Source organism: Panthera uncia (assembly GCF_023721935.1).
Source record: "Panthera uncia isolate 11264 chromosome C1 unlocalized genomic scaffold, Puncia_PCG_1.0 HiC_scaffold_4, whole genome shotgun sequence".
Lineage (NCBI taxonomy): Eukaryota > Metazoa > Chordata > Mammalia > Carnivora > Felidae > Panthera > Panthera uncia.
Genome location: NW_026057585.1, coordinates 10,028,757 through 10,051,349, shown reverse-complemented (window position 1 = coordinate 10,051,349; position 22,593 = coordinate 10,028,757). Strand labels below are relative to the sequence as shown.

Here is a 22,593-nt window from a genome sequence, read left to right as displayed (position 1 = left end):
CAGAAGCTGGAGGTACACAGATGAATAAACAGGGCCTCTGCCTTCAGGAGCTTAGGGGTCCAGCAACCAGTAGTGATAACACGCTTCCAGTTAAAAGGAGTTGCCGCCCACTTGCAGGACTGCAGGAGCTGCAGACAAGCAGGAGCGGGCAGCGGTGGCCCCAGCTGGGCTCTGGAGGCCAATGCCAGGTGGAAGTTCCAGGGCCCTTTCAGTGCTCGCAAGTTGGAAGGTAGCCCTTGTATCATTCCCCTTGGAGTCCAGAAAAAAGATCCTTTTCTATTACTATAGTAGATATCCCTCAAATCAGGACTTGGGACTCGCAGAGCTTTAGCCGCTCTTCCTCTTAAGGAGCCACTGCGCCCTCCAGTGGAGGACCAGCGGCGGAACCCCAGTGAGGCGCTGCAAAGTGATGGACACCTTAAAGTCGTCCTTAAGAAACTCCCAGTCACTGGCTCCACCTCCTCGCGGAGTCCCGCCCCCGACGCGACCTCTTTGTGTGGCACCGATTGGTTGGCTCTTGTGCGTGAAGACGTTGCGTCGCGGGGCGGGGCGGAGGAGCGTTGTCCGTAGGGCTTCAGCCGTGTGTCCTCGGCCGCCGCCCCCACTGCTGCGCCGTATCCGCCCCTCTTTTCCCTTTAGAGGGTACAGGCGACAGCCGGGCCCTGGGGTGGCAGCGTAGCCACCAAACGTCTCCGCCAAGCTGTCTCTTCTAGCTGGCGGTTCTTCTCGGCTGGGTCCAGGTCGGGGGGAAAATGGCGCCGGCGCCCCAAGGCGTCCGGGAGGAGCCGCTGCTGGATTGTCGGTCCGGACCACTTTCCCGGCTCCTCTTCCTCGCCCAGGCTGTCCTCCTTTTGCTGCCGGCCGCTCGGGCAGGTCTCTGCCCCGCGCCCTGCTCCTGCCGCATCCCTCTGCTGGACTGCAGTCGCAGGAAACTACCAGCGCCGAGCTGGAGGGCGCTGTCGAGCCCGCTGCCCCCCGACACTGCCAGCCTGTGAGTAGAGTTGCCGGGCGGGGATCCAAAGGAAAGGGAGCTCCCTCTCCAAGGGGACAGGAGGGAGACACAGTTGGATGAAGGTCGCGGTTGCGAATTGAAGTACTGAAGAAAAATGCCATTATACTGTTGTGAACTTTTTTTGAGGTGGTGTGGGAGCCTAAAAACCCTGGAGTTAAGGTTATGAAAATTAGCACGAAAACCAGGGTTAAGATTCTTGGGGCCAGGGAGTTTGTGATTCCTGCACTGGGGAGGAGTTGGAAAGGGGATATTGTTAAGGGCTCACTGGACCTGGGCACCGACCTTGACTCTGGATGGTTGGGGATCCTCGCCCACTTTGGGCTGCATCATCCAGTGTGTAACTCAACTTGAATGCTCCCCAGGTACGTGATTTGATAACCACGATCGCCAATGACATAAGAATGGTCCTTTTGTCCCTAGTTCGCATTTGCACATTTGGTGCCATAGTTTTGATACTTAACAGGGTTAAAACATCATGGCTTAGGAGATCCAATACTTTGAGCAAATACCTTTATAAGTAGCATTTTTAAAATCTGATTCAGGATTCACTGTAAAGAAGGGAAGGAGTATTCTTTCCCTAATCATGTGTTACTTAAATTGTTTTCAGTGCATTTCTTTGTGGCAAAGAACCTAAAAATCAGTTCTCTTTGTTTATGCGTGACAAACAAGTACAGTGATTGGATTAATTCTTCTGGAGACTCCACTGCTGAGTGCTCATCTTGACAGGCCTGTGTTAGACAGTGGCACCTGGAGAGCTCATTAGTCTGAGTCAGCCTGGTGGCATTAGGAGCAACAGTAGGTATTAAATGCTGCAATTACGGGGTTTCTTAACCACTAACATACAGTTATTTCTCTGCTGCTAACTGAGCACCGAATTTATTAATTGACAGACTTCTAATAGAGTCTAAAATAGTCTCTAAAAGGAGTGTTACAAAAAAATATAGTTAGAGGTGCAATTAAAATATGAGGGACTATTTGGATTTTCCTTGGAAGTAGAATACAAATAGATATCTCTGCTGCTGTTTAGACTAATTAGACATTTACAAATAGGTTAAGATAGATAGGAAGGAAAGCTATTTCAGGAATTCTTTGAGAAAACTAAGGTAACTTAAATAACCAAATGTCGTAGTAGCATAGACCTGTCATAAAATAAGATGTTTCTGTTGTTTTTATGATAGTGGCATCTGTAGCTAATTCTGGTTCTGTTGACCCAGATTAAATTTAAAAATTGATATTGGTGAGCAGCATAATCTGAATTGAACCTAGCACAGCATTTTTGTAATGCAGCAAGTGCCTCTTTCTAAGAAATTCTTGGAACAGCTACCTGATTATCTGGTGCAGGTTTGAAACCAACACAACTTTATTTAGCTGTAATTGAAAAAAATGTGGCTTACTTTTAAGATTCTCCATTGGTAGGTAAACAATAATTAGGAATAGTTTTATGTAAGGTACAATTAGTTTGTGTTTGGGTTTGATTTCTGTGTAATCTAGACAAATTTGCTAAAGCCAAATGACATCCCCAAATTTTAAATGTCCTATAATGAAATTGACATTTTCAGTTGAAGTAAAATGCCTTGGAGAGCAATTCTGTTGTAGAAGTGTAATTGGATGGAAGTCTTACATTAGCAGAACAGCTCTTGGAATATTAAAAGATGGCATTGTGCTGTTTTAAACTGAGAAATGTAACATCTTCAGTAATTGCTTTCAGCTATAAAACCACCAGGTACACATGGGTTTTTTTTTAATGTAATTTTGAATGTTCAAAGTAGACATAATGCTGTAAATACATAAGTGATTCAGACTCAAATGCTGAAACTTGTGGCCATCATCAAAAAGATTATAGATGAAATCCATTAATCTTGGTTTTTGAAATATGCATGTATCTGTCCCTGGTTCCTAGTACAGAGTTCCTGAAACTCTTGTAATTTGCTAAATGACAAGAGCTCTACAAGCATCTTCTGTTCTAACCCTTAGGTTTTTGACTAATTCCTGACACAGGGCTCCTAAATCCCTTGGTATTTCCTGGGTGATAGGAGTGTCTTTTGGCTTAATGAGGTGACTCTTGGTAAGTTCCTGGATAGATGGGGTCAGTCCCCAGAAAGACCAAGCCATGATTAGAAGCTTGGAACTTTCAGCCCTGTCCCCATTCTCCTGGAAGGGGAGAGGGGCTTAATAATTGCTTGTGCATGTATGATTAAGCCTTCGTAAAATCCCAAAAGTGTGGACTTTGAAGAGCTTCTAGGATGGTGAACATGTCTACATGCTGAGAGAGTGGCACACCCCAACTTTACAGGGACAGAAACTCCTGTGCCAGACCCTTCCAGATCTCACCTTATGTATCTCGTCTGGCTGTTCATCTGTGTTCTTTACCATATCCTTTCTTATGTAATAAACCAGTAAACGTAAGTAAGTGTTTTCCTAAGTTCTGTGAACTGTTCTAGCAAGTGATTCAATCAGTGAGGGGGTCTTGGGAACCTCCCAATTGTAACCAAGTCAGACAAGTTGTAGGTAACATGGAGACCCACTTCTTGTGATTGGTGTCTGAAGTGGGGGACAGTCTTATGAGACTGAGCTCTTAGGTCATGAGGTCTGTAACTCTGGTTAGTGTCAGAATTGAACTGAATTGCAGCTGGTGTCTAGAATTGGTTGGTGTGGAAGAAAAAAACCCCACATGTCTGGTGTCAGGAGTATTATATGTGGAATAAAAGGAAGAAACAGGTGACAAAAGCTCTTCACTTGAGGCTTTAGTCAGGCTTCTGAACCTTTCCTAGGCCATATGTATACATCCTTGTAAAATGTGGTTTTAGCAAGAACCTTGCTAAGTCAGTTTAGCAAGAAGCACTCCCTCTTGATACCTAATTGGGTTCCTCCTTCTACACCATCGTAAAGGTGATGTCTGAATGCCCTGGCCTATCTTCAGCAAGAATCCTGTTGGAGCCCCCCGGCCCCTCATGTTTCCTCTTAATAGTTTTCCATTCATTGACTCCACCCTTCACCTTAGCTATAAGATTCCTCTTGCCCATGCAGTGTTCAGGGTTGAGTCCAATCTCCTTCCCCTACTACAAAATTTCATAGCCTCATCATCCCCCAAAGTCTTCCTTACCATGTTTCAACAAGTATCATTGAATATTTTTTTCCTTTTAACAGTTTTGGTGCCACAAACTGGATAGGATCAGATTCATCATTGGACCCCCAGACCTCTCACCCAGGACCCTAAGTGTGTACCTTTGAAAGCTTTATCTTCACTCCTGACTGATTGATCGGGGATCCATTGGTGAGTCCGACTCCTGAACCATTGCTCCGGACAAATGTCCGTGGAAGCTGGTAAGGACAGATTTTGATTCTTAACAGTCTGAGTATACCCTAGAAAATGGGATAGAGTCCCAGATAAACACAGGCTGGAGACTGGGTTAGAGTCCCATGTTTGTCCCCTGTAAGAGGCTCAGTTAGAGTACCAGGCAAACAGCTGTTTGTAAGAAGCTAGGTTAGAGTCCTAGGCTTCTTCGTTTGAAAGCTGCCTATCAGTCTGTAAATCTCTTATTCCTGGCTCTTTTTTCCCTGAATGAGGATTATTCTCTGATTCTCTAGACTGGAAATCTTTTTTTTCTTTTCCTTAACTCCTTGCACTGGAAGTCTGTCTTCCTGGCTCTCTATAACACCTCATAATTTTCTTTGTTGGATCCTGCCTCTTTTGTGGGAACTTCTCAGTTGACTCAAATACTCTTCTTGAACCCCTACTAACTATGTTTTCTGCCAGTGCTGTCTACTTCCATTCCTGTTGGCATGCTTTTGCTGAGAATAATACAGAACTTCATTGGCCTCTTTTGAGCCCCAGAATGGCTTTTCTCTTTTTTTTTTGAATTTTTTTTTTAATGTTTTATTTATTTTTGAGAGAGAGAGACACAGCGTGAGCAGGGAAGGGGCAGAGAGAGAGGGAGACACAGAATGTGAAGCAGGCTCCAGGCTCTGAGCTGTCAGCACAGAGCCCAACGTGGGGCTCGAACTCACGAACTGTGAGATCATGACCTGAGCCGAAGTCGGACGCTTAACCAACTGAGCCACCCAGGCGCCCCCAGAATGGCTTTTCAAAGAGCTCTCCCTTCCCATTGTTGCTCCTCCTTCTTCCTTTTACCACCTTCAGTCTTCCCTCCAGTTCCGTTGAATCCTTTCTTAGATCCCCTTCCAAATTCCTTCCTCCTCTCTACGCCCGTCAGAACTTTTTCCACTTCAGTCTTTATAGTCACTTGAACTTTGGGCCCCTTGCCCTCCACTGGGGACTCTCAGGGGACTTAGGGGCCCCCAAAAGCAACTACTTGAGCTGAAAAGGAAAAAGACTAATTGGAAATAGACTGGAAATTGGCCAGTTGGATGGGTTTTGGAGATATCCAGACAGCTGCCGGACGTCTTCCTTGGTCACCCACTTGAAATTTGGTCCACAGCCGCCATAAAATTACATATCAGTGCAAGGGAAGGTCTTTTTTTTTTTTTTTTCTTTTAAAATGTTTATTTATTTTTGAGAGAGAGCACGCACTTGCGGGGGTAGGGCAGAGAGAGAGAGAGAGAGAGAGACAGAAAGTCCAAAGTAGGCTCCGAGCTTCAGCGCAGAGCCTGATGAGGGGCTTAAACTCACAAACATGAGGTCATGACTTGAGCTGAAGTTGGATGTTTAACTCACTGAGCCACCCAGGTGCCTGCAAGGGAAAATGTTAAAGGTGGTCTTTACACAATTGGTAAACAAGTAACATTAATATGGCCTGACATTTTCCAGAAACACAATTTGTATTAAAATAGAAAGTGGTGGGCACCTGAGTTGCTCAGTTGGTTAAGCATCTGAGCATGGCTTAGGTCATGATCTCACGGTTTATGAGTTCGAGCCCTGCGTCAGGCTCTGTGCTGACGGCGCAGAGCCTAGAGCCTGCTTCGGATCCTGTGTCTCCCTCTCTCTCTGGCCCTCACTCCCGCATGAGTGCGCTCTCTCTCCCTCTCTCTCTCAAAAATAAATAAACAAAAAAATTAAAAAATAGTGGAGAAAAGGCAAGAACTAATTATTTTATATAAACCAGTGAATTTGTATTACTATGTTTTACTAACACATGGCTAAAATTTTAGATTGAAAACAATAGCTCTCTATTTGTGTCTGTATGTATGTGTGTTTACGTGTATATATGTATGTATCTTGTAGATGTGTTGTATTTTTTACACCTTTGGATGGTATTACCAAATTACTTTATAAAATCCCTTAAAAAGGAGCTCTATTCAAGCTGCCTTAGAGATAAGTGGGCAGTTATACAAATTAAGTATTCCTGAATTAAGTTCACATGATTTGGGATAATTTTTTTTTTTGTAAATAAAGCTATTTTGAAAATCGTTGGTAAAATAAAAACAGGCATGTCTTCAGAGTTGTCAGCATTAAATATAATACAGAAAATAATTTGTCTTCTACCTAAGCTTACTAGTGAAGCTTATGTAATCTCTACTAGGTATTTAAGATTATAAAATTATAATTCCAAACTAAGAATAAAACATAAAATAAAAATGAACTGCTTGATATATGTTAAGCACTGCAGTTAAAAAAAAAAAAAAAGGTGGGGGGACAGACCGTGTATTTAATCTTTCTCGGTTTTTTACTTTTGTGATGCTTGCCTTCCATGCATATGTTATAAAAATAGTTAATAGGGAAATAGCTTGAGATGATGGCTAGTTTAGTTTGGTGTTACTATCTGCCTAAAATAAATGTAGGTCATTTCTAAGTAAGATAAACTGTTGAGACATTCATTACTGAACCTAAGTTTGGGTTTGTATTTTTGGTATCTTGTTTCTATGTGGTATAGAAACTAAGATACTTGGATCTCTAAGTAAACCTGTTGCTTGCCACATTGAAAAATTATATTTTGAGGAATCATGCTTCTAACAATTGCGAAATTGTATATTCATAAATTTTCTAATCTACAGAATACTGATATATGACTGTACTTGTCTACTTCATAGTTTTCTCTGTAAAAGAAAGATTATTAATGGTTAAAACTTGTGATCAGTACATGTAGGTAGAACTACTAGAAACTGTAAGAATAAAGCAAAACAACTTTGTATGCAGGGTATGCAAGGTATGAAGAATGTGTTTTTGTTTAGGGAAAAAAAGTAATTTTATTCTAAGGCAGACTGGTTGTTCCACAGTAAGAAAAAAGCAAAAATATAGAACAAAAGCTGAATGGATATTAGAAAAATGGTTATAGATTTGCAGAACAGGAATTTTATGTGTGCTCAAGTTGCTAAGGTTAAATAAAATAGGTTTATTACTGATATAAAGCTAGAATGTCAAAGTTTTCTTGGATTATTGATCTACTCTTATTAAGAAACTATAAAAAGATTTTCCTTCACCTGTTATGTAATTTGCCTAGGAAACAAAGATTTTAATTAAAAATCCAATTAAAGTCCAATTAAAATGATTTTCTGTGCTTCTTGTGCTTATCAGGTTTTTGATTACTTTAAAAAATTGAGGGGCGCCTGGGTGGCGCAGTCGGTTAAGCGTCCGACTTCAGCCAGGTCACGATCTCGCGGTCCGTGAGTTCGAGCCCCGCATCAGGCTCTGGGCTGATGGCTCGGAGCCTGGAGCCTGTTTCCGATTCTGTGTTTCCCTCTCTCTCTGCCCCTCCCCCGTTCATGCTCTGTCTCTCTCTGTCCCAAAAATAAATAAAAAACGTTGAAAAAATTAAAAAAAAAAAAAAGTTTAAAAAAAAAAATTGAGACTTATCAGTATTACAAAAACCAGAAATTTTTTTCCAACTATGTAGCTTCCTATATTTGCCTTTGAAATCTTTTAATTGCCACTTTAAGTGAATAAGTATTATTCACAGTGACCTGTTATCTAAAGTGTTTAAAACATTTGACATTTTTTGACATCTTCCCAAATCAAATTCTAAATGGAATTTAAAAAAATATTTGTTTATTTTTGAGAGAGACAGAGAGAGAGAGAGACAGGGAGAGACAGGGGAGGGGCATAGAGAAAGGGAGAAAGAGGATCTGAAGCATGGTCCATGCCGACAGCAGAGAGCCTGATGTGGGTCTCGAACTCCTGAAACTGTGAGATCATGACCTGAGCCGAAGTCGGACTCTCAACCGACTGAGCCACCCACGAGCCCCCTAAATGGACTTTTCTTTGATCTCAAACTAACCTTGAGATATTCCAGAGGTCTCTGAAAATTTTCAAGGGATTTGTTGCTCACCCTATAAAAGAGAGATTTAAACTAATTAGGTTTATTTGCAATGTTAGATGATTACATGGGAAACATTGTCAAATAAGAAATGATGACAAACCTTCTTAGGTTATTTGTGTATGGATCCATGTTACTAATATTGGCATACCAGGAATGTTTGAGGTTCACAGTTGGTGTCCAGTTAGTATGTTAAAATACTGTGTGACAAGTTGTTGTTTTACTCTCCTTCCTCTCTGAGAGCACTTCCAGTAGGCGACAGGCAAGAATGCTCCATAATGGTATTGGTTGAATAATTTTAAGATCATGTATTGGACTGAGTTTCCAGAACCAGTGAAGAAGCTGATGGAGTCATAAAACTGCTAACCCAAGATCAAGCAGAATAAGAATTACGTGGGACTGAATGACCTGATGAAGATGGTTATTATGACTCTTTGAAACAGTACTACTTCTGTAATGTTTTTCAGATTTAAAGAACTTTTTTTCCTCTTAAGCTGTCTGCAGCTTACAACAATCTGATTATACCTTTGTGAACAAGATGAAACAATTACTTTTTCTCCTTATTCCTCTGGAATTTGGAAACTTGTAGTGAATACTCTTACTTTCACGATACTGTAGTTACTTGTGTAAGGTGAATAAGAATTTGTTCTTGTAACAAGATATAATTGGAAACATTGGTTTTATTACCAAGGTTTTGACTGGAATATTATATTTGAGAGTCACATGGATAGAATCTGGTTTAAGGGACTAAGGTTGTCTTCATGGAGCCAGTGCTCTTGGGAAGACTGGCCTGGTACCTGGCTTACAGGGTGCCCAGCCTTACAGGTAAGAATGGTCACTTCCTTGCAGGCCGAGGAGTCTCAGGATATCTTGGGGACCTCAAGGAAAGAGGAATTTACTCCTGTCTATAGGTATGGGAAGATAAAGTCTGGTGGCTACTTCCTGGATTGGCTTCCTAACCTCGAGAGGCTTTTAAATGTTTAATCTGAGATTTCCTTATGAAAAGTTCCAGCAAAGCAAACTCAGAAAGAGGTTGTGTGGTCAGTCACTATTCTTGGTGCACCTATGTAAAATAATCAGGACAAATCTAACGAGACCGGAATTCTTAGGTAAGGAAGAATTAAAAGGTTGACCATAGAAATTTTTTTTTTTTTTTTTTTTTGATTCAGTGCAAAACCCCTTGTGGGTTCTGTCTTGCACATTTTGCAAGTCCTTACCAAATACTCAACTCTGGTTTCCTGCAGTATCTGGCTATAATTTTCCAAACTAATGTTTCCAGTTTTTCTCCCACCCTCCTGACTTGGTATCACTGAGAACTAAAACTGCCCTTTTCCTGAAATCCTGCAAGCTGAAGCTGGGTCCTTGAAATAAACTTAAAAAAAAAAAAAATTACTACCGCATATCATACATGGGCACTTCTGTGCCTCCTGCTGTACGGACCATTCAAAGGTTCACCGGAACACCAAATGCCATCATCAGAGACATTCAGACTGCAAACTAGGAAAATTCTTCAGATGGTTATTGCCACCTTCACTCTTCCATTTAAAGTTGCTTCGAGCTCAAGTGGGAAAATCTCAACTCGCTAACCTCTGGACTCAGAAACTAGGTTTCTAATCTATTATTTTTTTGTTTTTCTGTGTTTTCGTAGAAGACTCCCCTCGTTAAATGCCTGACTACTAGCATCATTGAGCAGATAGATACCCTCTAATTCCAGGTCCCAACAGAAACTTCACTTGTTCCTTAATGAACAAAAGGCTACTGAATAAAAAAATAGACTTCTGTTGTTCAGAGGAAAGAGAGAATGCCTCTTTCCTTGAACAAGAGAGGGGACAGAGATTCTTTGCTTGGCCAAATTTTAGACTCCTGAACCATCTTCTGGGCTCATTTGTTTATGTCCTTGTAAAATGCAGTTTTAGCAAGAGCCCTGCTAAGTCATTTTAGCAAGAAGCCCTCACCCTTGATACCTGATTATCCTTGATACGTGATAAGGTTCCTTGTCTTCTGACATCCTCCAGGTGATGTCTCATCTCTCTGGCTTATCTTCAGCAATAAGCAGTTAGGTCTATTTATCCAGCACCTACCTTATCCCTGTTTTTCCTCTTAGTGATTTTCCATCCACTGATAATGGCTGACTACCCTGCTCCTTAGCTATAAATTCCCACTTGCCCATGCAGTATTTGGAGTTGAGCCCAGTCTCCTGTCACTGTAAAATGTCATTGCAGTAGTCCCTGTACCTGAAGAGATAACCTGCACTACCTTGAATAAAGTCTTCCTCACGAGGTGTTAACAAGTGTTGTTGAATATTTTTCCTTTTAACACAGTGAGTTCTTCTTAGACATTGGTGTCACAGAAGTGAGATTTACTAGAATGGCCCTGGCTTATGGAAATCTGGTTTGGGAAGAGAAAGGGCAAAAGGATGGGGAATGTAGAACCGTTGATTCCCAGGTGGCTTTGTGTCCACCTGTGGTATGGAGCAGAGGTTGTGGTGCTCCCAGATACTCAAAGTAAAAGTTACAAATGGAATTTAGAGATAGATCCGTTTCCCAGTACTTTGGTTCACTGGATATGTAAGGAAATAGATGCTAATAAGGAAAAAGTGAAATGTTTAGTCCTTTGGTTATGGTTATTTGTAATAGCTAAAATGAAATTAGAATTCTGGGTCAGACCTTGATGCTAAACCGAGGTCAGATTTCAGCGAGTCTGAGTTTTGGTTACTAGCCTCAAAGCTGTCCCCCAGGGGAAAAATTATGCAAAGACAACAAAAAGTACCTCTAAGACCTCTGGTCACCAAGAAGGCTGTTGGTGTAGGGGGAGGTCAAAGCCAGGAAACTATTGAAACCGGGGAATATTGTATGAGGAGTTGTTTTTATTTTGTGGATCAGTAACACTAGCTTCCTGAAGAACCTTTATTAAAGTGGATTGTGAGTGTAATTAACTTAGGTGTAGTTTCTGATTTTAAATGCTGCAGTGTGGAAGACCATGTTTGGGTTCAGGACAGGATCTACAGCTCACTATGGAACAATCACAGATAGGTATTTGTGATCCAGACACAAAGGAGGTTATTCCCGAGGGAACAGCCAGCTTGGTGGAGTGGATAAAAGCCAGTGTAATGTCTTATTTATCCTGAGAATGGGGACTGCCCACCTTGCCTTGTAAATGCCAAGTGGAACATCCCCTATGAAGCAGATGGTATGTTTCATATACAAGCTATGTGGGATTATCTTTATAATAATTGGGATAATTCATCTGCTGAATATGTCTGTCACTCAGTTGATAGTGAATGTTGTGGCTAAGGGAAAGTCTCTCTCTCTCTCTCTTTTTTTTTTTTTTTTTTTTTTTTTTGAGAGAGCAAGCACGTGAGTGGGTGAGAGGGGCAGAGGGAGAGAGAGAATCTTAAGCAGGCGTCATGCTCAGTGTGGAGCCCAGTGCGGGCCTATATCCCACAATCCTGGCATCATGACCTGAGCTGAAGTCAGCAGTTAGAAACTCAGCTGACAATCACCTAGGCGCCCTGGAGAACTCTTACATGAATACCCCATATCACCTTAACTGCTGCAAAACCTAGGAACACTTGAGGAAGCCTTGTGTATTTGCTCTTTCAGCTTCCCCTCTCAGGTTTTATAGATGTTAAAAAACCATTAGGTTAATTAACAAAAGAACGAGGAAAGGCAAAGGAGAGAGCTGAGGGACTGACTGGTCTTAGCAAGGTGGAAAATTTTATCTTATTGCTAAGTAGACCCCATGGTCCTCATGGAGCTCAGTGCAGGGCTTGAACTCATGATCCTGAGATTGAAACCTGAGCTGAGATTGAGAGTTGGACGTTTAACTGACTGAGCCATCCACACACCCCCAAGGTGGAAAATTTTAAATAGTTTTTAAGAAAGAAGGCGAATAAAGCAAATACCATTTGGAGCAAAACAAAGGAAAAAGAAAGGGAAGAATCACAGACTCAATCCATCAGAATGGAAAGCTTTAGATGGTTATTAAGAAATGGGATGGGGGTGCCTGGCTGGCTCAGTAGAAAGAGTGTGCAATTCTTGATCTCAGGATTGTGAGTTTGAGCCCCATGTTGGGTGTAGAAATTAGTTAAATAAATCTTTAAAAAAGTGGGATTAATAAAACAGACAACTGATGGGGTTAAAACAAAGTTTTTAGTACAATACTACCTAAAGTCCTAAAGGGACATCTTTCTGGTCTCCCCAACATTTAAGGGCCCCAAACAAGTCTTTTCTGTTTTCCCCAGTTTGGAGAAATTTAAAAATCTGAATGCAGAGATTATAGTGAGTAATGTGACCAGCAATTGCTTGGGGCATTGGTTAGATAGATTAAATTGACAAAGGGTCAGGGTCCTTTGGCTTAACCCCTGGGCAAGACCCAACGCCTTTTGCACAAGAGTGAGTAAAATGATCAGGAGGTGGGGAAGAAAAGTTCCCAGGATACCTTGATACCTTGATACGGGAACTTATTGTACTGTGGTACCAAATACCAAAACCCATTGATAAAGCCTTGATGCTGTTGAGAGAACAAAACCATGCAAGGGTTGATAGGATTATGGAAGTTGGGAAGTTTAAACAAGGCTTTTTGTAAAGAAGTTGTGTCTCCTTTACCTGAATGTTTTATGGGAATGAGTTATTTCTGGCTTGGGAAACACTTTTCCTAGTATTGTAAAACCAAAACCCATTAATAAGGTCCTAACGGAGACTATAGGTAGGAATGTCAGGTAAAAGTTTGTGAGAGAATTGATTGGTGTGTTTGAACAGGCTTTTTCCTGATTGTATTAGGGAGATATGCCTGGCAGATGTTTCTTCTATCTATTACTGTAAAACAAGTTGTGTAAATCCACCCTTCAATATTAATTTGGATATGTTAAATGGGAGCCAGTAAGATTGCCCAAGGCCACACAATGTAGAATAGAAGTTGAAGTGCTGGTATGGGCAAATTCTCTGTGTATAGTGTTTTGTAGTGTACCATAGACTGGGGCTTATGGCAAAAGCCTGTGAGTGCCTCCCAGCAGTGACTTACTGGACTTTGGACTAGAAAATTCACACTTTAAGGGCAATTATTGGCTTACCATTGGACAATAATTGAAACAGCCACTGTGACTAGAAGTCATAAAAATAATCTTGAAAACTGAAATACTCATGATGTCTTGCATAATGTTGGGTAAACACTTCAGTAGGTAAGGCAGTGCTCAGAAGAGTTCTGTAACAAAATGGAAATGCAAGGAGGAGATACTCAAGAGTAGGGAGCCTCTTTCCCCCTAGGACTGATTGTGGAACTGTGTGAGGAGCTGCTGGATTTTATTGTCACTTGGGCAAGTGTCCTATAAGCTTATAACTGACCAACAAAGAGCTGCTTGGTTTGTGGGTGGTATTTCCAAGGTGAACAGACACCATCCTGTTTGGAAGGCCACCACTCTGATTGGAAAAGGTAAAGACAAATTAGCTTGGTGGGCTGAATTGCATCCTGTTTTCTTAGCAGTAATGGAAAAATTGAACAGTGGCAAAAGCCCCTATGTTTGGGTTTTTACTGACAGGCAGTAGCCAAAGGCTTGGTCATATGGCTAGGCAGAAGAACAATAGAAACCTGGCCTCTTAAAGGACTGCCCATATGGGGCACAGCCTTCTGGAAATCTCTGTGGGAATTTGAAGCGTGCATTAAAGTAGGACATGTCGATGCTCATCAGAAGAACCCTCTTTCAGGTTTGTAAGGCGACTGGAATCAACAAGCAAATATCCCTGTGCGCTAGCTTGAGGTGACCACCTGGGGCCATGACATAAGTGGATATGGGGTATGCAGTAATGCAAAGACAAATGAATCTAGACCTAATCCCCTTGTACCTTCTGAGGCACAAAATGCCGGTAAGAACTTTATACCTGCAAGCACAATAGAGACTGTTAGATGGCTAGGTGGCAGATTTCCTGTTGGGAAGGCCTTGAATATAGCCAGAAAATGAGACTGATGCTGTAACCCAGGAGTAGAACAGACTCTGGACTGGGCTTGGCTTCTCTGACAGTAGATGCAAATGCTCACGATACTATAAAAGAACAGGAACAGAAGATAATTGTAACAGTTTGGATGGCTAACCATGATTTATTCAGACCGAGGAATGCACAACCCATAATGTCCAACAAATGGGCAGAGAGAGATCCTTTTCAGAGTACTACTTTAATAGAGAATTGAATGGTCAGTTAAAACATTGGTTGTTTAAAATGGGAGATAAAGACCTGAATGTATGGCTTACATAAGTTTCTGAGATTGTGCTTTCGCTCAACATGAGGTAGGGCTGATGGAGCGGCACCACTGGATCGAGTCCTCTTTTTCTGGTAGATCTGAAGGGATGAGAGGGTGGTGAAGGATGCCAGGATGAGTATGCAGTTCTTACCGACAGAGGAGTGTCCTCGTGTAATGTCTCTACTTTTCCTTTCTTCCTCACATCACCTCAGCTTTTTTCTTTTGTGCATGATACACTGGTCATAGGACCAGTGTTACAGATACAAAGTTCTGAAAATAAGTGATGATTCCTAAGCAAGAAACTGTATTCTTAAACTTGGGTTAGAATTCCTGAGGGCCTGGTAGGGTGTGTTGTGCCTTCGCCTCATCTGGCAAAATTGAGGTTAACGGTGAATGCCACTATATTGCTTGGTGGTAAAAATAGCCCAATGGTTCTACATCTGTGTAACCTTTCATAACTGAATGCGTCGACTGAGGGGGAGGTACCTGCTAGAATATTATTGCTCTTGGCAATCTAGATCAGCACAGTAGCTGAACCTCATGTCCCTTCCAAAGGTAGAAGAGTTTGAGTATAAATGGAGAGAAGGGGCAGTAGTATCTGAGGGTGAAGGAATGAATCAGTGGATTGTATAATGAGGAAAATCCAATGTTAACACCTCAGAAGGGGCTCAGAGTGAGAGACAATATCATCTCTTAGCTCAGTTATACCAGATGCCTGAAAGGGTGAAACTGTGTTTGCCTAACACCACTGCTGCTTTTGTTACCTGACAAGATTGGAAGCTTGCAAGCCAGAGTGGCCTTGCCTGGAAAGCATTTTCATATGATAATGATGTTGGACTAGTGCAATTATTAATGACTAAACGGGATTCTAATGTGTCTCAATCTTTTGAGATGTATATCTTTTTGCTTGTAAGGTGGTCTGTGGCCAGAGACCAAGGTGGGCTGTGAAATAATAGAAAATATATATATATTGGTCTCTCACTCTGGTTGGTGGCACAGAGCTCCTGAAAACCTTTCCTAAGTGATGAGAGCACTGGGAGCATCTTGTGTTCTAATACGTGGTCTTTGACCCTGATTCTGGACACAGAGCTCGTTAATCCCTTAGAATTTCCTGGGTGATATGAGTATCTTTTGATCGAGAGGCAGCTCTTGGTGGGCTCTTGGATAGCTTCAGTATGGGTTATCCCCCATACTGAAGACCAAGAAGCCATGATTAGAAGCTTGGAACTTTCAGCCCCACTCCCATTCTCCTAGAAAGGAAGAAGGGCTAGAGGTTGAGTTAATAATTGGTGATACCCATGTGATGAATATTCCATAAAAATTCTAAAAGTATGAGCTTTGAAGAGCTTCTAGGGTGGTGAACATATATATCTATGTGCCGGGAGGGTGCCAGACCTCAGCTCCACAGGGACAGAAGCTCCTGCACCAGACCGACCCTTCCGGATCTCACCCTATGGATCTCTTTATCTGGCTGTTAATCTGTGTTCTTTACTACATTCTGTATTGTATAATAAATCAGTAAACCTGCTTCCTTGAGTTCTGTAAGCTGTTCTAGCAGATGGTTGTATCCAAAGATGGGATCATGGGAGCCTTGGATTTGTAGTCAAACTGGATAGAAGTTATGGGGATCTACTACTTGTACTTAGAGTTTGTATCTGTGATATTTTCACTACACTTCTTACAGAGAAGTAAGATTGGCTGTGGGGTTGAAGTAGGGGGCAGTCTTGTGGGACTGAACTTTTGTAGGGTCTTCTCTAACTCCCATGAATGTCAGAACTGAATTGTGGGACATCCAGTTGGTGTTGGAAAATTGGTTGGTGTGGGGAAAAAAATCCTACATCTGGTGTCAGGAGTATTGTGTGTGTGACAAAGATAGAAAAGGAATGGAGTTTTTCTGAGACAGAAACCTATTTAGATACTGTCTTTATGCTTCTCTATATCAGAAACTCTTAAAAAAAAAAACTCTTTCAAATTTTATTTGGTTAATATAAAATTTGACTGGATTGTCCATGGGTGCTCAGCTCTGTATTACATTGTTCCGATTTTACACACACACACACACACACACACACACACACACACACACACACTGGAGGACCAGATGTATTAGTCAACTTCTGTTTTGCCAAGTGACACCATTAGAACCCCTTTCCTGTGGGTGCCTGGGTGGCTCAGTCAGCTGAGCATCTGACTCTTGATTTCGGCTCAGGTCATGATCTCACAGTTGTGAGATCAAGCTCCGCATTGGGCTCTGTACTGGGCGTGAAGCCTGATTAAAGATTCCCTCTCCCTGTCCCTTGCCCCTCACCCTTCGCCCTTGACCTCCCCCTCTGCCCTTCCCCTGCTCGTGGGTGCACAGTCTCAAAAAAAACAAAAAAACAAAAAAAACCCAAAAAACAACAAAGTACAAAAAAAAATCCTCCTTTCCTCCAGTTATTTGTTGTCATGGTCATTTCATGACAGCCCCCCAAAATTAGGGATCACATAATTTTAGAAATAAGGACAAGTCTGTACATTAAATATATTTAGCTTTATGGAAAACTTGTAACCTTGTCCTTACAGTTTTCATTTCACTGTGGACTGGTAAAAACTTTTATCATGTATTAGGGAATTAGGGAATCACTGCTGTATTAGATTAATGAGTTTTCATACGTATTTAGTTAATTATAGTTTCTTTCTTGTCTCTTCTGTTCTCATTATAGCAACTTTAAGATTTGTGTGTGGGGCGCCTGGGTGGCTCAGTTGGTTGAGCATCCGACTTCAGCTCAGGTCGTGATCTCAGTTCATGAGTCGAGCCCTACATTGGGCTCACTGCTGTCAGTGCAGATCCAGCTTCAAATCCTCTGTTCCCCCCCCCGACCCCCCCCCCCCAGTTGCACTGGTGTCAGTGCTCTCTCTCTCTCTCTCTCTCAAAAATAAACGTTAAAAAAAAAAAAAGATTTGTTTGCATTTGTTCTTTGAGAATAGTTGTGAATTGATGAGTTCTTTAGCATACAAAGAGGACATTAACTTATGTAGAATAATTCTAGGAAGTCCAAATTTACACAAAGGTCAGTGTCTTGCTGTTAAGTGACATTGGCAAAATGTTTTCACTGTTAGTTAACAGGTGGAGCCATCCTTTATCCCTTCAAAGGTCCTGAGCTCACTATCAGTAACTTGTGTGATGTCAAGGAAAAACTGCATAGCTTTGTCTGTACTTCATACTTCCTTTCTAAAGGGGCAGGTAATCTGTAATATGCTTCTGTTCTGCATTTATAGTGATACTGGTAAGGATTAAGATACTCTTTGGAAAACATTTTTAGGTTTTAGAAAGTGATATGTTAGGGGAGTTGATTTGAGGGCCTCCTAAGCTCATTTCAGATGTACATATGTTTTCTGAAAATGAACTATCAGCCTTTCATTGTATGTTATGAAGAAAACTATGAGAGGCAGGACCATAACTTTGACGTAACTTGATACTCTTTGGTTGTATAATCTAGCTGAAATGTGAAAAGAACTTTAATTGCTTTAAACCACAAGGTGGTGAACTGAAAATGAGTCCTTTTAAAAAGTACAGATGTGATTTCCTTTCTTCTGAAGTCCTTCATTTACCTCATTTATTACAATCATCCATTATTTTCCACTTCCTCCATCCATTTTGTTGTGTCCATGATACTTTTCACCATACTATTTTTTTCTTAATTTTTTAATGTTTATTTCTGAGAGAGAGAGAGAGAGTGAGCGAGCAAGCAAGCAGGGGAGGGGCAGAGATAGGGAGGCACAGAATCTGAAGCAGGCTGCAGGCTCTGAGCTGTCAGCACAGAGACTGATGCGGGGCTCCAACCCCATACTGTGAGATCATGACCTGAGCCAAAGTCAGACTCTCAACTGACTGAGCCACCCAGGCGCCCCTCACCATACTTCTTACACAGAGGTCATGAAACTGAGCTTGCAGTGGTTTAATTTTTTTTTAATGTTTATTTATTTTTGGGAGAGAGACAGAATGTAAGTGGGGGAGAATCCAAAGTAGGCTCCAGGCTCTGAGCTGTCAGCACAGAGCCCGACATGGGGCTTGAGATCACAACCTGAGCCGAAATGGGATGCCTGACCGAGGCACCCAGGCGCCCCGCCTGCAGTGGTTTAAGAAGCCTGGTTTGCTCTGATCAAACCCAGATAGAACTTCCTTCTCTTGGCCTCTAGGCTTCCGTAGGTCAGAAATCAGAGGAAACTCTTTTTGCTGTGGATAATATCACTCTGTTCCAAGTCTACACTTCGGAGTAAAGAACTGGAAAGATTCCCTACCCCATCATTCCCCTTATCTGTCACATTCTCACCACAGCTAGTGTCTGCCAGGAGACCATCACCACCAGTCTCATTGTGCCCTTGATTCTTGTTTACACCAGTCTCCACAATCTCAGGACCTTCAGGTTATCTCTCCTCTCCCAGAGACAGCCCCAACTCCCTTGGCCCTCTTTTTGCCTTTAGCAGGCATCATCTTCTGACATGCTACATATTTTACTTTGTCTTCTTTTCAGTAGATTGTAAATATTATGAGGGTGTGGATTTTTGTTCGTTGCTGTAGATGAACAGTGATCAGCAGTAGTAGGTACTCAAAAACATTTGTTGAAGGAATGTAGTAAGTACTTGAATTAAAGTGTGTGATTTTGCCCTCTGAGGAGGTAGATCAGGATAAATTCAAAGCAGTCTACTCATTTGCTTCTCTAGTCTTTTATATATCTTATTAGATGATTTCTTTTTAAGGCATCTCATTTTCTATAGGAAACATTGTGAATGAATCAGGGTATTAGCTAATTATTTGTATTTTAACATCATCTTTTTTTTTCTTTCTTTCTTTTCTTTTCTTTTCTTTTTTTTTTTTTTTTACCAAAAGAGAAAAATTCTAAATATAGGCACATTAAGTTACTACTGACTGTAGCTCCCATCCTACTCTGTCTGAGGTGTTTTGTGTAAGTGTACTAAAATTCAGAAAAACTTTTTCCATGCACAAATAATTTTTGTTTTTATAGGACTTTGTAGCATCTATTAGATATTTACTAAATATTAATGAATAATCAGTAGCACATAGAGTGTCATGGTTTACAGCTGTGGTTTGAGGAGTTTTTAATAGCCTGTACAACCTCATTCCTACCTGTACAGCAGCCATCTGTTTCTAGAGTTGGGGTACTTCAAAAGGCATTTTGTCTTTCACATGCCCTGTCTTTCTAGGCGCTAGGAGAAACACCAGTTTTATTCTTCAAAAGAAACAGACCTGCTGGAAAATTCCTAAAGTACGTTTTGGGGGGATGGGAATATACTACTATAGTGTTTCCAGAATCAAGTATATATTGTCCTTGGCTTGCATACTACTGTTATAATGAATTGTTTGACTTCCAGAAATCATTTCAAAGCTTATACAATATGCTTTTCTTTCATTGTACTAAAGATTTAACATATTTCATTTTTATCTTGGTCTGTCTGGGGAAGTGGCAAACAGATGTGATCCCATGAAATCTTTTGCGATCTTCAAGACATTTTTATTAGTTCAGAAGATACCCAAGTGAGAAAGCCTACAATGAGAGAACCTTATGTCTGAACTAATATATATCTGATACAGATCATTTAGGACTGGTTGTTAACACAGGTCTACCCTGAATTATCTTGATATTTTACATTGAGCCCAGCATAATTTAAACTTGTTTTGGCACTATGAAAGTGCCTGTCTTTTTTTTTTTTTTTTTTTTTAACATTTATTATTTAGAGACAGACACAGAGCAAGCATGAGCATGGGAGGGGCAGAGAGAGGGGGAGACACAGAATCCAAAGCAGGCTCCAGGCTCTGTGCTGTCAGCACAGAGCCCGATGCAGGACTCAAACTCACAAACCACGAGATCACGACCTGAGCCGAAGTCAGACACTTAACCGACTGAGCCGCCCAGGTCCCCCTGAAAGTGCCTTAACACACTTTATCCAGCATTGATTATTATTAAAAGTTTTGTTTTTGATAACTTGGTAGGGGGAAAGTGGTATTGCTTTAATTAGTTTTCTTTGTGCAGTCTGTTTGTTTCTCTTAATTAACTTTGCCTCCAGTGCTTGCCTTGCCCTGAGTGGCACTTAATTTTAGATGTCAGAACCACTTGGAAAGAAGAGTGATAGCGTGCTTAGTAAACCCCTAAGGATTTTTACCTTCAACCTTTGCCCTTTCAGATAAGATCTTGCTGGGCATGGAAACAATAGTTAAGGGATTTACTTCTTTACTGCAAAAAGGAAAGAAACCTAGGGGTCATTAGCTTTGCTATGGGCTCTCATACCCAAGCCCAAATCCCAGTCCTCCCCAGTGAAATTATGTAGCCAAGGATTATCCAAGAATTAACTAATATTTCTTGCTGCATGTAACTACAAATTGATTTTGAAAATCCTGGTTTGGGTGGGGGTGGGGCACCTGGATGGCTTAGTCTGTTGAACATCTGGCTCTTGGTTTTGGCTCAGGACATCATCTCACGATTCATGAGTTTGAGCCCAGCATTGAGTTCGGGCTCTGCCCTGATGGTGCAAAACCTGCTTGGGATTCTCTCTCTCTCTCTCTATCTCTCCTGCTTGTGCTCATGCGTGTGTGCTCTCTCCAAATAAGTGAATAAATTTAAAATCTTATTTGGGGTACCTGGCTGGCTCAGTTGGTGGAGCTTGTGACTCTTGATCTTAGGGTTGTAAGTTTGAGCCCCATGTTGGGTGTAGAGATTACCTAAAAGTAAAATCTTGAAAAAAAAAAATCTTATTTTAAAAAGCTTACATAGGGGCTTCTGGGTCGCTCATTCAGTTGAGTGTCTGACTCTTGATTTCGGCTCAGGCCATGATCTCAGTTCAGGATCATGGGATTGAGCCCCGCATCAGGCTCAGTGCTGAGCATGGAGCCTCTCTTCCTCTGCCCCCTCCCCCTGGCCCTTCTCCCCTGTTCACGCACGTTCTCGCTTTCTTTCTCGCTCTCTCAAAATAAAAAATTTTTTAAAAGCATACATAAATTATAAAAGGGCATATATACTCATTTTTTAAAAAGCAAAACAAATGTGCAGTCCCTATGAAAATAACACCAGCATTCTTCACAGAGCTAGAACAAACAATTATAAAATTTGTATGGGACCAGAAAAGACCCAAAATAGCCAAAGCAATCCTGAAAAAGAAAACCTGGAGGCATTACAATTCCAGACTTCAGGCTGTATTACAAAGCCGTAATCATCAAAACAGTGTGGTACTGGCACAAAAACAGACACTTATGTCAATGGAACAGAATAGAGAACTCAGAAATAGACCCACAAATGTATAGCCAACTAATCTTTGACAAAGCAGGAAAGAATATCCAGGAAAAAAGAGTCTCTTCAGCAAATGGTGCTGAGAAAACTGGACAGCGACATGCAGAAGAATGAACCTGGACCACTCTCTTACACCATACACAAAAGTAAACTCAATGGATGAAAGACCTAAACGTAAGACAGGAAGCCATCAAAATCCTTAAGGAGAAAGCAGGCAACAACCTCTTTGACCTCAGCTGCAGCAATTTCTTACTTGACATGTCTCTGGAGGCAAGAGAAACAAAAGCAAAAATGAACTATTGGGATTGAGGTAAAATCTTCTGCACAGAGAGGGAAACAGTCAGCAAAACTAAAACGCAACCAATGGGATAGGAGAAGTTATTTGCAAGTGACATATCAAGAAAAGGGCTAGTATCCAAAATCTGTAAAGACCTTATCAAACTAAACACTCAAAAAACAAATAATCCAGTGAGGAAATGGGTGAAAGACATGAATAGACACTTTTCCAAAGAAGACATCCAGATGGCTAACACACACATGAAAAGAAGCTCCACATCACTCATCATCAGGGAAATACAAATCAAAACCACAATGAGATACCACCTCACACTTGTCAGAATGGCTAACATTAACAACTCAGGCAACAACAGATAATGGTAAGGATGCAGAGAAAGAGGATCTCTTTGGCACTGCTGATGGGGATGTAAACTGGAAAACACTGCAGCCACTTTGGAAAACAGTATGGAGGTTCCTCAAAAAGTTAAAAATAGAACTACCCTACAACCCAGAAATTGCACTACTGGGTATTTGTCCAAAGGATACAAAAATGCTGATTTGAAGGGACATATGCACC

General features: G+C 41.4%; 1 protein-coding gene across 3 annotated transcripts in view; it reads left to right on the top strand.

Annotated features, from left to right (window-relative positions):
• Positions 1-530: 530 nt before the first annotated feature.
• LRIG2 (leucine rich repeats and immunoglobulin like domains 2) overlaps positions 531-22,593 on the top strand; it is a 63,964-nt gene continuing 41,901 nt past the window's right edge. The window contains exons 1-2 of one of the 3 annotated variants that reach the window (XM_049618393.1): positions 909-991; positions 4,160-4,286. Coding sequence is in view for 1 of the 3 variants with exons in the window: in XM_049618391.1 (XP_049474348.1) it covers positions 753-991 (239 nt within the window). In the remaining 2 variants the exon portion in view is untranslated. Of the gene's footprint in view, positions 992-4,159; positions 4,337-22,593 lie in introns of all 3 variants that reach the window. The other 2 variants (XM_049618392.1, XM_049618391.1) reach the window with 2 other exon arrangements.